Source organism: Colossoma macropomum, unplaced genomic scaffold, assembly GCF_904425465.1.
Source record: "Colossoma macropomum unplaced genomic scaffold, Colossoma_macropomum, whole genome shotgun sequence".
NCBI classification, from domain to species: domain Eukaryota; kingdom Metazoa; phylum Chordata; class Actinopteri; order Characiformes; family Serrasalmidae; genus Colossoma; species Colossoma macropomum.
The window spans coordinates 8,251,448-8,268,592 of NW_023494796.1; the positions used below are offsets into that span (position 1 = coordinate 8,251,448).

General features: G+C 41.3%; 1 protein-coding gene across 1 annotated transcript in view; it reads left to right on the forward strand.

Moving 5' to 3' along the window:
• pax5 (paired box 5) overlaps positions 1-17,145 on the forward strand; it is an 87,775-nt gene that overhangs the window by 44,395 nt on the left and 26,235 nt on the right. Inside the window, exon 7 of the mRNA XM_036583753.1 lies at positions 4,874-5,058. Within this exon, the coding sequence (XP_036439646.1) occupies positions 4,874-5,058 (185 nt within the window). The remainder of the gene's footprint in view (positions 1-4,873; positions 5,059-17,145) is intronic.

Genomic DNA, 17,145 nt, shown 5'->3' on the forward strand with positions numbered 1-17,145 from the left:
AATGAGACTGGAGGAGAAGAGAGGAGAGCAGGACGGGGAGGAGAGCACAGAAAGGGACAGAGAGTGCAGAGAAGAGAAGAAAAAAGGACATGATGAGAACGTGAGGGGAGAAAAATGAAAAAAGGAGATGGAAAGAAGAAAAGAGGACAATAAAGAAAAGAGATGAATAGGGAAAAAGGAGAGGAAATAAAAAAGATGAAAAAGCAGAAAAGGGAAGAACAGAGGTAAAAGGAAGAGAGGAGAAAAAAGAATGGAGTGAACGCTTAAGGAGGAGAATGTTTTTATTTTGTTAGTATTATGAGGACATTTTGTGATTTGTTCTAGCGTTATCTTTTTATCGGAGGTCGGATTTCATTCGTCTGTACACATTAACGTCACACAGACTCAAAAAGAAGGTCTGACTCGATGTTTAGGTCTCAAATGCAAAATCAACATTACACTGATGAAGATGTGATGACAACAGAAGATCATTCACTCACATCCTCAGACTCGTCCTTCACCAAGATTTCACTCAGCTCTCTTTGAATTCTCTTTTAACGCACTCACAAACAGATTCACCCACTCAGGGAAAAGACCCACACTACAAAATGTTCTTCTACACATTTACAATCACACATTCCCACCAGAGACGTCTCCAAATGTTGCTTTAAATCCACTAATTCATTGTTAAGTTAAAGAAAGTAAAAGGAAACCAAAAGAATAGATGGAGGGAAACAGATGGAGGTGGAGGATGGATGATTCTAGTGAGGTTGGTTTCCTTTTTAGACTTTGATCTGTCAAGGCTGACACACAGAGTCAAGTGCAAGAGAGGTAGAGAGACAGAGAGTGAGAATGGGAGAGAGAGAGAGAGAGAGAGAGAGAGTCCAGTGGATGTTGCTATTGTCTCCACTTTTGAACTGAGTGAGGCTGGACGGCCTGCTCAGGGCCCTTCTTGTGTGTGTGTGTGTGTGTGTGTGTGTTTCTGTGTGGGTGTGTGGCTGCAGCTGAGCTCTTTGTGTTTGTGAGTTATAGAGGGTGATTCTCTATAGTCGTATCACTGCACACAAAACAAAGAGCCAAAGCAGCAGCAGCTCAGCACGGTCCAGATTTACCCACAGCTCAACTCACTAACTATACACTGATGTGCCAAAACACGATGACTACTCACAGATGAAGCGAATATCACGGATTATCTTATAACAACGGCACATTTCGGGTCTGGGATATATAAGATGAGAAGTTAAGAGATGGTTCTTGTAGTCGACGTGTTGAATGAGGGAGAAATGGGCAGCGTGAAGACCTGAGCAACTTTGACAAGAGCCAAATTGTAATGACCAGACGACCGGGTCAGAGCATCTCCGAAACGACAAGGCTTGTGGGGACACCAGTGAGCAGTGGTCAGTGTCTACAAACAGGATGCTGGGCGCTTAAGGCTCATCAAAGAATGAGCGCAACGAATGCTATTCCATCTGGTCCGAACTGACAGAAGGGCTAATGTTACGGGAGGAATGTGTCACAACACACAGTGCATCACACCCTGTTGATTTTGGGGCTACGTAGCTACAGACCGATCGCAGTGTCCATGCTAGTCCACCGTTGAACCACCTACAATGGGCACGCAAACATTGGAACTGGACCTTGGAGTAATGGGAGAAGGTGGCCTGGTCCAGTGAGTCACGTTTTCTATTACATCATGTGGATGGCCGGTTACATGTGTGGCGTTTACCTGGGGAAGTGATGGCACCAGGATGCACTGTGGGAAGAATACAAGCCGTCAAAGGGGTATGATGCTCTGGGCAATGTTCTGCTGGGTCCAGGCATTTATGTGGACATCAGTTTGACACGTGCCAAATACCTAAACATTGTTGGGACCAGATACACCTCCTCATGGCAAAGGTATTCCCCTATGGCAGTGGCCTCTTTCAGCATGATAATTTGCCCTGTCACACTGCGCACATTGTTCAGGAACGGCTTGAGGAACATGACGAAGAGGTGGTGCCCTGGCCTCCAGATTCCTCTCTCAATCCAGTCCAGCGTCTGTGGGATGTGCTGGAACAAGGTGTCTGATCCACAGCGTCTCCAATCTGCAGCTTACAGGACTTAAGGGACCTGCTGTTAAGGTCTGGGTGCCAGATACCACAGGGCACCTTCAGAGGGCTTTTAGACGTCTTAGAGGAGCCACAGCATATTTGGCATTTATAGTGTTTTGGCTCTTTGGTGTAAAACACTACTGAGAACAAGACAAACTAACTCTGTAAGTGTTGTAAGCAGATGTGAGCTGGTATGAGAGCTAAAAGACAGAGAACTGACATGCTACCATTTTGCACCAGAGCAGGGAGAAGCCGCTGCAGAGCCAAAATGTCGCACTCACCCGCATTCTCAGACTTACTCTCGAAGATCCAGACATGATGTCACTTACGTAGCTTTGAGAGGCTACATAGCTACTAAAGATGTAACAACACATCGTATCATATAAGGGCATCAAACAGTGCATTCAACAGACTGGAGCAAATTGAGTTTAGCACATTAGCTTGGGTCTAGCATGTTGGCCTGTCATTAGCATGTTAGTTCACAGCTAGCACGTTAGCTGGGGAGTGGTAATCCTATTACAGTTTGAGAGAAGTACTGAGTAACTGAGTAACTAGCCCTATATTTGTGCTAAAACTCTAAAAAATACAGTCTTATGCAAAAATTTGGGCATGACATGACATGAATTTCTAAATGAAAATCTTCACAGAGAACACATTTTAATACACAATTACTGTTAATTTACTGACTTTAACATATTGTGGAAAAGCAAAACACGAAACGTAGCCTGGCACGCTTAACATTTTATGTTTTATTTTTTACAGTATGTTAATCTCAGCAAATAAAGAGAAACTGTGCACTGAAATTCACAGAAAAAATACCATATACTAATATACCAGCTTGTTCACTGTGTAGGATGTGGAACTTATTTTCACTTAGAAAATCAATAGAACGTCAATAATTTGACCAGAAATTTGCATACGCTTAATATCTATAATGTAAACATATAAGATAACATGATATAAATGCAGCAGAAGTACACAGTGCCAAAACTAAGAGGGATAGGAGCAGCTTTCAGAAGGTACTTTCAGAGGGTCTGGCGCTCAGAAGCCCACCCTGGCCAGTCTTTTGTGTGTGCGTCTTTTGAAGGGAGGTGAAAGCAATAAGCCTGCCGAAATGGTGCCATCACACAGACATGATTGATCAATTGAATTCTATCAGACACACTGACCACTGGGATTAAGAGGGTCAAAAACACTGCAGATCATACACTCCCCACTGTGTGTGAGTGTGTGTACATAGTTGGTGGTAGTGTGTGTGTGTGTGTGTGTGTGTGTGTGGTCATTCAGTCTTTAAATGCAAATCACAGCTTATATTTAAATCATAGGCACCATATAGTACTGTTATTGAGATGATTATAGAGATATCACTTCTACATCATGACGCAGTAAAGCAGGTATGAATTCACATTCAAATGAACTGATTTCGGTGACAAAATGAAGGAGCGCCGTTTATGTGGGTGCTTTGTCTGTCGGTTCTTTTATCACTCCGCACCTCTCTCTCTCTTTCTCGGATTGCTCCTGCCCTCCAGGTCTCTAGAATAAGCTCTCGGAGGCGTTTTGGAGAAATGAATTGGCTCTATATCAGGGATTTTCGTTTCTATTCTTTCTTTTTTTTCTCCCCCCCATCCCTCTCTCTCTGTAATCATTTGGAGGCTGTAGCTCTCTCGGCTCTTATAATTGTCTCTTCAGAAACTCAACAGCGCTGTAATAACTCACTCACACTGCCGCCTTAACACTCTCACCAGTGTGTGTGTGTGTGTGTGTGTGTGTGTGTGTGTGTGTGTGTGTGTGTCCATCCACGAGTGTACATTTCTCCAAAAGTGTCAAATAGTGAAATCATTTGCTTCCATAAAGATGCTTGTTGTATTCTTGTAGTAGTATAGTTTTGCAAAGAACTCTTATTATGGTGCAAAAACACTGGAAGGATGTTCATAGAAAGGTAGGAACAAACTCCAAGATAAGCCTTAGCTGACCTCTCCATGCTCTGCCCACAAATATGTTCTTCATAGCAACTGTTGCCAGGACATTTTTTCATGAAATTGGTCTCACCCATTATAAAACACAAATGTGATTGGTTGAACATCCAGAGTCCGTCCCTAATTGTGTTGGTGGTTAATCTTGTATGTTAGGCCTTGAGTTCAGCTCCTGAAGTCCTAACCAATTGGAGAGCTCACTAGGCTGTAACTACCCAGATACCAAAGAGGATAAAATTCTGATTGGATAATTTTCCTCTTTACACTCCTAGAATGTAATCCTTTTGTTTCCAAAACCAAACAATGACATAAGAGTATTACTACAATATTTGCAGGCTTTAAACACAATGGGGGCAGTCGTGGGCTAGAGGTTAGCGAACCAGCCCTGTGACCAGAAGGTCGCCGTTTCGATCCCTTGAGCTGACAGTACGTGACTGAAGTGCCCTTGAGCAAGGCACCTAACCCCCAACTGCTCCTCAGGCGCCTCGGATAGGGCTACTCACGGCTCCGGGCAAGTGTGCTCACTGCCCCCTAGTGTGTGTTCACTAGTGTGTATGTGGTGTTTCACTGTAGTCAACAGAATGTGCTCAATAATTATATGCTCAAAAGTTATATTTTAATTGATTTCAAAAGTATTAAATCTATAAAAGTAATATAATATGGATGATATAAAATGATTTATGTGTTCATTTTTAAGCAATGCTGTCCATATTTTTAACAAGCATTAAAATTATTTTTTTTTCTTTCTCCTACACATTTGACATTTTAAACATTTTGCTGCAAATGCAGGAGGTCCAGTTCTCACATTAGTGGTCTTTTTCTTCTCTTCAGATCTTCAGGATTCTTCCTTGGCGAATGGCCATGCCCACTCGGGGCGGGACTTCCTGCGGAAGCAGATGCGAGGGGAGCTCTTCACTCCTCAGCAACTCGAGGTATTGGACCGTGTGTTTGACCGACAGCCCTACCCCGACATTTACCCCATCCCAGACACCACCAACAACGGCAAGCCCGCCCAGGTAAGAGCCGAGGGGGCGGGGCCTGTATCAGAGGGGGCGTGGCCACGTGCACCAATACCCCCTAGCCACCCCTGTTCCCAAAGCTCCGCTCTTCCCAGCCTGGCTGCCGGCACTGCTTGACCCTTCCTGACGCCCCCACTGTTGACCTCCGACCTTGCGGGCCCTGGTGTTGACCCTCTGCCTCAGTGAGCTTATGCTTAAAGCCTGACCTCGCTGCTGCTCTATAGCTGCCTATAGAGGTTTTTGTGTTTCAAAGTCAGGTTAGAGCCCAGAGGTTTAGGGTTAAGTAGCAAACACTTGTTCCAGGGCATGCTAAAGGCTAAACGCACACTTCACTTTAGTGCTTTTACTCACTTACTCTGGGCTGTATTTTATAGTTTCACACAATAAAACATGCAAAAGTGGCCATTTATAAACAAATAAACGAGTAAATAAATAAATGGCCACCAACTAAGATAGGCCAACGCAAATTTTAAAAAATCAAATAATCAAAATTTCGATTATTGTTAGTGTAGCTATATTCAAACAGTGAAACATGTAAAGTTTGCCATCTATAATTGATAATTAATTAATTTATTAATAATTAATAAACAAAAAAAAAGAATAGTCACTGTCTAAGACAAGCCAATGTGAGTTTAAAATTCTAATTTTGATTGTTGCTCCTTTGTTATATACATTCACAGAGTGAAACATGAAAAAGTTGACATTAACAAACAAACAAGCAAGCAAACAAACAAAAACATGTGGTCAGTATATGGCTAGAAAAAGCTAATGCAAAATTAACTTTCCTCACTTTTATTATTGCTACTTTAGTTACAAGTACTGCAGTGCCACATCCTGTAGTTGACATTAACAAACAAACAAACAACTAAATAAATAAATAAATAGATTGATAAATAGATAGATATCTGACTAAGAAAAGCTAATGCAAATATTGAATTCCTAATTTTAATCACTGACACTTTAGTTCCAAGTAACTGACACATTCTGTAGTTTCACACAGTAAAATATACAAATGTGGTAATAAATAGCTGATGAAACCAACAAACAAATAAATGGCCACTATCTAAGAAAGAGTAAGAAAAAACTACTTTAAAAATTTAACACTATCTAAGAAAAACTACTTTAAAAATTTAACACTATCTAAGAAAAACTACTTTAAAAATTTAACACTATCTAAGAAAAACTACTTTAAAAAATACCATATTGAAAAAATAAAACATGAAATATAAAATGTGTTCTCAGCAGAGGATGTGTTCACTTATTTTCACTTAGAAAATCAAGTAAACAGGATTTGACCAGGGGCACCCAAACTTTTGGATCTGACTACTATAAATGGCTTCTTTGAAACATGAGAAAGTGGCCGTCAGATAATGAATGAAAAAATAAATGCATGGATAAATAATTGGCCACTTTGATGATGAGGATATTCTAATGCAAAATTTGGGGGTTTCTATGAACAGTAGGTTCAGGTAATACTAGGTTATCTGCTGGAAAGTGGATGGGAGTGAGATGCTGGTTTTTCATGACTTTTCAAGTTCTTCAACGACAAATCTTCAAGGCCATGAGCTGCACACTGCATGCAAACGAAGCCTCACTGAGTTTCAGAACTGCTAAAGTTGTCTGGTAGTGATGTATCGTAAGCCTGAGCATTTAAAAAAATGCTTACCAAAACATTTTTCACGGAGTCACATTGATGTTGTGAGCGGCTTGAGCTGAGCTACCGTTCCTGAAGGAGATATTATGTATACTTGGCCATAGTCAGCATGATGTATGAGATGCAGTGTAACACCTTGTGCTTTCTTGTAGATCCACAGTGAAGGATTCAGAGAGCATACTGCATGTCAGCTTGCAGCAATGTGTTTATAAATGTGTTTATGGTCCTGGAGCTGGTTTGCCGCTGCATTTGCGCTGCTGCTTTGAGACTATTTTATTTGCTTACAGTCCAAATTTTGGGGATGCATTGTTTTCCTTTAAAAAGGTTTATCAATGCTACTTTTCAATCAACTGAGAAATACATACCAAATGTTTTCTATTGTAAAACAGATATGTGCTAATCCTTTGAATGTACTTTATATGGCCAAAAATATGTAGACACTGACCGTCACACCTATTTGAGCTTGTTGGACATCCCTGTCCAAAATCATGGGCATTAATTTGGAGTTTTCCTCCTTTTTTGGCTGTACCAACCTCCACTCTTTTGGGACAGCTTTCCACAAGATATTGTGGAGTGTGTCTGTGAGAATTCAGTTCAGTCAAAAGAGCATTTGTGAGGACATGGAGCTTGTTCTGTACACAGGAGCACAGTCATGCTGGAACAGGAAAGGGTCTTCCCCAAACTGCTGCCACAAAATCGGAAGCATATAATTGTCTAAAATGTCTTTGTGTGCTGTAGCATCAACATTAGCCTTCACTGGAACTAAAGGGTCCAAACCCTGAAAAACAGCCCCAGACCATTATCCCTCCTCCACCATTTTTTTCTGCTGGCCCTATGCATTCTGGTAGACAGCTTTCACCTGGCATTTGCAGAGTCCAGATTCATCCATCAGACTGCCAGATACTGAAGCATGATTCATAATTCCAGAGAACACACTTCCACTGCTCCAAAGTCCAGTGGTGGTGTGCTTTACACCATTCCAGTCAACGCTTGGCATTACTCTAGAGACTCATTTCATGAAGCTCCCAACACAGTTCTTGTGCTGATGCTGCTTCCAGAGGACGTTTGGAACTCTGTAGTGAGTGATGTAACTGAGGATATGCAATTTTAACTCGTGGTCTACCGCTTTGTGGCTGTGTTGTTGTTGCTACTAGACATTTCAATTTCACAATAATGGCGCTTACAGTTGACTGGGGCAGATCTAGCAGGACAGAAATTTCACACACTGACTTAGGGCAAAGGTGGCATCTTATGACAGGTGCTATATCAATTTTAGTGAGCAGCGGTGAGTAACGTTTGTTTATGTGATGTTTGGTAATAACACCTTTAGAGGGCAGCGGTGAGTAATGTTTGTTTATGTGATGTTTGGCAATAACACCTTTAGAGGGCGGCGGTGAGTAACATTTGTTTATGTGATGTTTGGCAATAACACCTTTAGAGGGCAGCGGTGAGTAATGTTTGTTTATGTGATGTTTGGTAATAACACCTTTAGAGGGCGGCGGTGAGTAACATTTGTTTATGTGATGTTTGGCAATAACACCTTTAGAGGGCAGCGGTGAGCAACATTTGTTTATGTGATGTTTGGTAATAACACCTTTAGAGGGCAGCGGTGAGCAACATTTGTTTATGTGATGTTTGGTAATAACACCTTTAGAGGGCGGCGGTGAGCAACATTTGTTTATGTGATGTTTGGTAATAACACCTTTAGAGGGCAGCGGTGAGTAACGTTTGTTTATGTGATGTTTGGTAATAAAACCTTTAGAGGGTGGCGGTGAGTGATGTTTGTTAACATGAGGTTTGGTAATAACACCTTTAGAGGGCGGCGGTGAGCAACATTTGTTTATGTGATGTTTGGTAATAACACCTTTAGAGGGCAGCAGTGAGTAACGTTTGTTCACGTGATGTTTGGTAATAACACCTTTAGAGGGTGGCGGTGAGTAATGTTTGTTTATGTGATGTTTGGTAATAACACCTTTAGAGGGCAGCGGTGAGTAATTGTTTATTTCATATGTGCTAATAACATAGATTGTTCATTTATTGTTCAACGAATGAATGAACCATAGAAAGAACAAAGGGACAGATGAACAAACAAAAAAATGAACAGACAGACGGCAGGCAGACAGATGAGCTAGCTCGATAGCTCAGTTATGCTTGATAGGTTGGCTTTCGCTTGGTTGTTAGCTTACTCTCAGTAAGTCTTTCTGCTGGAACACAGTTTTGTCAAAGCTGTGTTGGGGAGAAGCCACATAAGCCTTGGGATTGGGGAAGCTACTGCTTATGTAAATGCTACACATGATTAAGACCACCCAGGAGAAGTTGGGCAAAATACATCAGCCATTTAGTGGACACTAGGAAGTTATTTCCAGGACATACTTTGTACATGCATGTTGTGCGTCCACAAGAGCAAGATTAGCATGTTTAGAAAGAAAATGGGTTTAAATTCCCTGAAGCTTTAATAGTTAAATAGTTGTCAAAAATTTTTATATGGCACTATTCCTGAGTTAGAGTGTCAAGGTTGTGAAAGGTTGAGTTAATATGTTATTGCAGACCAGTAAAGAAGGCAGGCCCATGGTGTCCCCAAACTTTTGACAGGCAGAGTAAGCTGGCTTTGCAAAGCTTAGGCTTCACACACACAACACAAACTGAACACAAGCAGAGAGTCAAAGGTGTCACTCAAAGTCAAATGCACGCACACACACACACACACACAAGCAGGCACAGACAGTGTCAGGGTTCTATAGACTCATCTCAAAGCCCCATAATTCCTCAGTCCATTTCACTGCTGAGCACTAAAGCTAGAGGTGTCAAAGGTCATCAACCTGCCAACGGGGGCATTAACCTCTGGGTTACACCGCCTCCCCCGAGTGTGTGTGTGTGTGTGTTTTGGTCCTTAAAATAGGAACAATTACATTGAAGGGGCCAAATTCTGGAGAGGACCCTCAGCGTATCTGCCCCCTTGTTTAACGTGATTGACGGGCAGCCGACAGCCCAACCTGAAAACTCCTGGGAGTCCGCCAACAGACAGAAAGTGACGGAAGAGGTCTTGTGAGTGTGTGTGTGTGTCTGGGGATCGGAGCTCAAGTTAGACTCCTCTTGGAGCTGCTCGTACTGCACTTGTCATTGGAGTGACCTCGTAGTTCTGCAGGACAGCAGGAGCAAGCTGTGAATCTACAATAGCTTCATCACTTCAACAACTTATATATAAACATATAAAACATTCAGCAGTTTAAATATGACAATGAAATGATAACAGCAAAAAATTATAGCAGTTTTCAGTTCAACAACAGAATTACTAGCCAACTATCAACAGTGTGTTATATTTATATTCTGGAATATATACAGTACTGTGCAAAAGTTTGATTATTGAATTTCCAGTCAAAGCTGTCATTAACAAGATATTATTTTTTCAGCAGGAAAACAGGAGAAAACATTTACAGCATTTAGCAGCAAATTACACTGAACTGAGTATAACATTATCTTTCAGTATTTAGTGTGTCCACTCTTTATAGCATTCATCCTTTTCAGGAGACTCGCTCTCAGTTTTCTAAGGAATCTGCAGGGATATTTTTACACACAAAGTTCAGTCTTAGAAGTTGGTTGAACTCTCTGCTTCTTGTGATCCAACACATTCAGTGATGTTGAGGTCTGGACTCTGGGGCGGTCACTCCATTGTTCTGAGAACACCAGCAGCTTCTTTGTTTGTCTTCTTTTTTGTCTGTTTCCTTTTCTCAGTTACACATCCTTTCAGACTCATAGTGCTGAGTCGTCTTCTCACAGTGGAAGGATGGACAGAAACAGCTGTGGATGTTTTCAGATCTGAAGTAAGAGTGGAGCTTGATTTTCTCCTCTCTCTCAAAGATGAAAGCTTTAAGTGCTGTTTATCTGACAGGGACAGTGTTGGTGGTCTACCAGGTCTTGCAGGTGGTTGTTAAGAGTCCTTTTCTCACTTTTAACTTATTTTCCTTTCTCTCCTGAAAAATGATTAAGGTAATTGACGTGAATTGTTTTGACTTGAGCTCGAAGGGTGGTCTCAGACTTTTGCACAGAACTCTATATCAATATATTTCATTTTCTTTTGGGATTCTGTTTAACTTTCATGATGTTTGTCGAGTGGATGAATATCCATGCTACTATGTTTTTTTACATTGTTTACTCCATATTTAATTCCATTCATTACGATTTCACCATGTAGTAATGCTGGAATTAATTTGATTTTGCAGAGAAAATTCCTTGCAAGTGTTGATAAAGTTGCAAGGGTGAAATTTCTCTTCTCTCTCATCTCTCCATCCTCTGTTTCCTCCTCTCCTGTTCTCCGTTCTCCCCCTCTCTCTCTCTCAGTCTGCACCATTAAGTGCTGGCAGATCTATTAATTAGTGTCCCTCGCTTCGTGGGGGAGCGCATAAAACAGCGTGCGCTTGTCAGGCTCACTTCATTTGAATTTCCTCTTTCGATCCCGTCGCGTTCCGCCGGTGATAAATCAACAGGCCAACGGGCCTAATGCTGAACTAATTATCCAAACCAGAGAGAGGGAGAGGGAGAGAGAGAGAGAGAGAGAGAGCGAGATGACAAAAAGGGCCAATAAGGATCTGCAAAATATTGATATTCATACAGGACAGGCCTCAAAATGAAGAAAAAATGAACGGAGGGACGAGGAAAGAGTGTCTATGATTGTGAGTGACTGATGATAATGAATAAGGTCACAGAGTGAAGTTCAGGTCAAGCAGGCATTAATGCATTCCGTCAGCGTAGCCACTGGAAAAACAACAGAAAAGACACAGCAGTGAAGGGAAAAACATGTGAATAATGTAAAATACAGTCGGTCAAAAGCAGCCTGCTTTTCTTAATAGACACAGAATGACCCCAAGTAAAAAAGGGCAGAAGGCTATACTGCATGTTATCATGCTGACAGGAAAACAAGAAAATGTTGGGAAATTATCTTACGAAAAAACAAATGAAAAAAGAGCCAAAACACTTCCTTGTCAATGCTGATATTAAGGCTAGAGTTACATTTGGGTGTTAACTTCACTCATCTTCATTATTACTTGACACAATGGTCCTCACAAAGTTAATAATACTGGTACACAAGTGGGTGGGTATGTTTAATTCTTTATGGGGACCCCAGGGTGGCGAAAACATAGACCTTGTGATGCTGTGGTAACGTGTTTGCTGCCCAGAGGGAAAATTGCATTTTATATTTTTATTTTATCATTTGTTGTTTTGTTGTATCTTTATTTTTACCAAAAACTGCAGCTTTTATAAGAAAACATGTAAAAGAGGTGAACATTGAGCTTTTAATTCCTGAGGCTATGGTTAGGGTTGGTTAGCATGTAGTTCCAGTCATGCAGAAGCACATGCAAACAGCCCAAAAATCAATATGAATAATTCGGTAATTAGCTACCAAGCTAAGCTAAATTCTCACTGTTTATAAAACCCTATTTTTCATTTGAGTCTCATTAAGGTTGACCTCAGTCAGTAAACACCAGCACATCCAGCATGGATGTGTGATTGTATGTTCAGTAGTTTTAAATCACATGAGATTAGGTTAGCTGAGGTTAAAGTTAGGGTTGGGTTAGCGTATATTTTTAAAGTTAGCGTTTAGCTAGAGGCATGCAGAAGGACACAACACCACAAAAAGACAGGGATACTGAATTAGCTAGCAAATAATTAGCATTGTCTGTCACCATCATTCCTCATTATTTTTAAAATTCCCTTATTTATTATTCATTCAGGTAGTCACTGATTGTTTCCTCAGTCAGTAAACTTTAATACATACTAATGAATGTTGAAGGTGTGGTAAGGGTTCCCTGATAAAAAAAAAGCTTAGACCAGCATGAATTCCATGGTATATGCTGGTCTAGTGTTGGCCTAGTGCTGGTTTAGCTGGTCACACAGCATTATCATGACCAGAATACCAGCATCAAAAACACAACATATGATGGTTTTGGTGGTGATCAGCAATGCTGTTTTTTCCAGAAGGGTTGGGTTAGCATTTAGCTAATGTCATATAGAAGGAGGTCGCAAAAGGTAGGAATACAAATTATTTAGCTAGCTAATAATGAGCCGACTAGCTAAGCATAATCCATGGAAATAAACACAATAGTTATAAAATACTTGAGAGAAGATTAGTTTGGTTTGCTTAAGTTAAGGTTAGGGTCGGGTTAGCATGTAGCTACAGTCGTACATGGAAAAACCCAACAAATTAGCTAGCTGGCAGAGCATAACTTATGGTCAGAAATTCCACCGTTTTTTAATTTTTTAATTTAAATTTAAATCAATGAGATGAAAATGTGTGGGACTCATTTAGAAGGCAATGGAAACACCCCACAAAGACAGGAATACAAAACTGTGTGTGAGCTCCTGCCGCTCAGTGAACTGTCTCTGTGGTGTGCGAGCGATCGCAGTGCGAGCTGCCACACTCTGCTCCGGAGTCACACACCGATAAATGGCTCCCCCACAGTCGCCCTCGTTTAATACCACACACTGCTAAATACCACACACACACGCTCACTGTGATATATTTCATTTTAGGAATTCTTCCAGGAGACAATGCATACAGGAAGAAAGGGTGTGTGTGTGTGAGAGAGAGAGAGAGAGAGAGAGAGAGAGAGAGACAGAGGGAGAGGGAGAGGGAGAGGGGTGAAATAGTATTATGTAAATGTTTGGCCGGGCAAGCTGGGTTGGGGTGAAATTATTTTGGTGTTGCGCGATTAGGGGCCTCATCTGTTATTGATGTGTGCTGGGAGAAGAACCATTACAGCAGAGCTATGTCAAAACCCAGAGAGAGGGGAGAGCGAGTGAGAGAGAGAGCAAGAGAGAGAGAGAGAGAGAGAGAGAGAGAGAGGGAGGGAGGGAGGGAGGGAGAGAAATATGCTATGTAAATGGGATGCGAGTGGGGCTAAACGAATGGCAGTGTGTATGTGTTTGTGTCTGAGGTGTTTTGTTTTTGAGCGGAAGGCTAAATGGGTTCAGGAGCCAAAACATGGCTATTAACTCTGTCGCCGCTCATCCACAATCCTTCTCGTGCTGAAAGTTAGTTTCCTCCCTCGTTAAAAAGCCTTTTGCCCTTTTTCTTCTACCATCCATTCACTTCCACTCTTTCATTCTCTTTGCCTTTTGTGCATTTCAAGTGTTTAAAGGAATAGTTTTGGGCAGTGGTGAACCATGAATATTAGTCTTAGGCCTTCAGTTCGGGCCATAATTGTCGAAGCGTCACTCATTTCTGCTCGTCTCCCTGTGGAGTTCCAGTAGTATATTGGCTCTAAGCTAATGGTGATGCACATTAACATTTTTTGGCTGTTTACACACAGATATTTGAAACTTGTAAAAGACATTGAATGAATTTTACAGTGACTCAGATGCTGCTGTTTTCCATTCCTAACAACTCTCTGAAGCTAGTAAAATACAGACACTTGTGGTAGACCTTGAAATATTACATGTATATTTTAAATGTTAAAAATTTTAATATCCCCAGGAGCTCAGTCTTTACTACCTATTTGCTTGAACTTAAGACCTGGTATCTTTTCTTTGCTGCTCATTTCATTGATACTTGGGCTCAGTTTCTGAGCTGCTGAGCTGATTTAACATGTTTATACTGGCTGAACTGCAGTTAGTTGTTAGTTGTGATATGACTGGTGTGGAATTGTGTAGAATTGTGTAGAACTGAGGTATAACTGCTGTCCCATTGATTGTTGTTGGGGTAGGAGCGTCGAAGCACGCATTATGTTGCAGTGCATGCTGGGGACTGTAGTGCAGTGCATTGTGAACTGGGCTAATGTTAATAGAAAAGTACAATACTTCTGCAGGCCGAATAGGATTGTGGGCCTTGTGTTTGACACATGGGGCCTAGAGTGACCATCCAGTCTAAATCAAGACATGACTGATTAATTCCACTCTCACTTCCTACTTATGTTAGTGGTTAATCTGACACATTAGGTCTTCAGTTCAGCTCCTGAAGCCCTGACCAATGAGAAAGCTAGCTTGACTCTATTCATGTAGATACCATGGAGAAAAGAAATTCCTGTTTATTCTGATAAATAACTTCTGACAAACTTTCTGTTGGCTGTTCCAAGAATTGAACCCTTTTGTTTATAACCAAACCACAACAATGAAATAAGACTATTACTTGAAGAGTTTCAGTACCAGTATGATGATTTTATTAAATAAACATGAACTAAAAATGACAAAATTACCAAAATCATTACAATGCCCTGATGGTTTCTGTCAGTCATTGTGACAAAATTACAGACAAAATTCCAACTTTTGCTACGGTTTTTAGCCATGTGACATGTTTTTATCCATTGTTTTACAGATAACAGTATCTATGAAAGTGTCAGAAACCAATTAAACAAGTGTGTTCAAGAATTCTCAACAACTCCGCACAGTTTGACTGAAGTGTGTGATGATTTAGGCTTGCAGTTGTATGGATGCTAATTGGTGCTCATAGGCTTTCATGAGCCACATTAGCCACATAGCTCCAGTGCAAAACTAAAGAAGCAAACTTAATACACCAAACATGTCTTGGCTGAATGGTTACATTTGGCGAAAGGGAGAAAACTGGCTAATTTTTCCAGCAAACTATTCCTTTAATCTCACTTCACAATAAGGCATTGGCCTCCATACTTACTATTGTCCATTTTCTTCTTCATTCCTGTCACTCACTCAGTGTCTATCCCATCATCTCTCTTTTTCTGGCCCTTCTCCAGTCCCTGTCCCAGCTGTGATTTGAGCATGTGTGTGCGTGTATGTGTGTGTGTGATGAGGGCTGATGGCTGGTCGAGCTGTAGAATTGACAACATTTACAGGCTGAAATGAGAATCATCCATCTTCACTAGGCTGCTGTCAGGACCACGGCCAAACTTCATCATCTCCAATTACTACTGCTAACACCCCCATCTACATACAGTGACTTCAGCACCACGGACAGAGGCGCAGAGCTAGAGAGAGGGGCGTACGAAACACGGATAAAGAAAGCGGAAATGCAGAGTGAGCTCCACCGAGAGAAAAGAGGAGCAAAACGAACGAGGAAGAACGAGAGAAAAGGGGAGAGAGAGAGTGTGAGAGAGAGAAGGAGAGACAGGGAGAGAGAGAGAGAGGAAGCCGATAGTATAAGTTGTGATTGGTTGGGTCACAGTCCACTGCCCTTGCCGTATTGATGACCAGACGGGTGTTTAAAGGGTCACAGCGTCTCACACACACACATGCTGCTTAGTTCCAGTTGACTATTAAAAAAAGGTGGTAGGCATTTTCTCCACTGGCTACAATGGAAAAATTGTAATTGTTTTAGCTTGTTTGCATTATGTGGAGATTACAAAGGGCCTGTATCATGGACAAATTAAATTTTCTTGCTTTTTTTTGAAATTGTCATATTATATAAGCATTGTTGAAGTTTTTAATTGTACCATTTACTCCCCAGTTCTTACAATTTATTTATGAAAACTAAGCTGCAAAACAGCCTATTGTGAATTCACTGTTTTTGTGATGTCACAAATACCAAAACCTTTCAATATATCCACCTATTCAGCTTACAGCAGTTTAATCCTGCTTACAGTTACAAGGAGAGAAGCCAATCAGGACAGAGCTAATTTACATAATTCAGTCTTAAAGTCCCAGTTTGATTTTAAGTGAGGTTAAAAATGGTCATATAAAAATTGCTGGGATATTTTTCTATATTTTTCTTTCAAAGTTCAGTCTTAGAGTTTGGTAAATGTAATCCCATATTCAGTGATGTTGAGGTCTGGACTCTGGGGTAGTCAGTCCATTGTTCTGAGAACAGCAGCAGCTTCTTTGTTTGGTGTGTCTGTTTCCTTTTCTCAGTAAGAGCTTCTTGACAGCTACACATCCTTTCAGACTCATAGTGCTGAGTTGTCTTCTTACAGTGGAAGGATGGCTGTGGATGTTTTCAGATCTGAAGCAAGAGTGCAGCTTGATGTTCTCTAAAAGATAAAAGCTTTAAGTGCTGTTTATCTGATGGGGACAGTGTTGGTGGTCTACCAGGTCTTCTAGGTGGTTGTTAGGAGTTTATTATCTGTAGCTTTTACTCGTTTTTTGACTCTGTGTTCTGTTTGAACTGTCTGTGATCACAGCACTTACTGTACTTGTTAGTATCCAAAGTGAGAGCTAATAGCAGGTGTGGGTGTAATGCAGAGCTGGAGGAGAGAGAGATCTGGCCCTGTTCAGGATCATTAGACTCCCTCCTAACAGACTAAAGCAGAAGTGACATCCATTTCCCTTCAGAGAGTCCCTCTAAAGACGGCCATCGCCGCACATCTCCACCTGCCTGACAAAAACCATTACAGCCAATGGAGATGAAGTGGCGGGGACGCGGCGATGTCGCACCCAGATCATTATGAGTAATGGGCCACAAAACGCCACAAGTAGGGTCAGTCTGGGGGCACACTGAAGCAGGATCTAAGCTGCTTCTGCATGTGTTT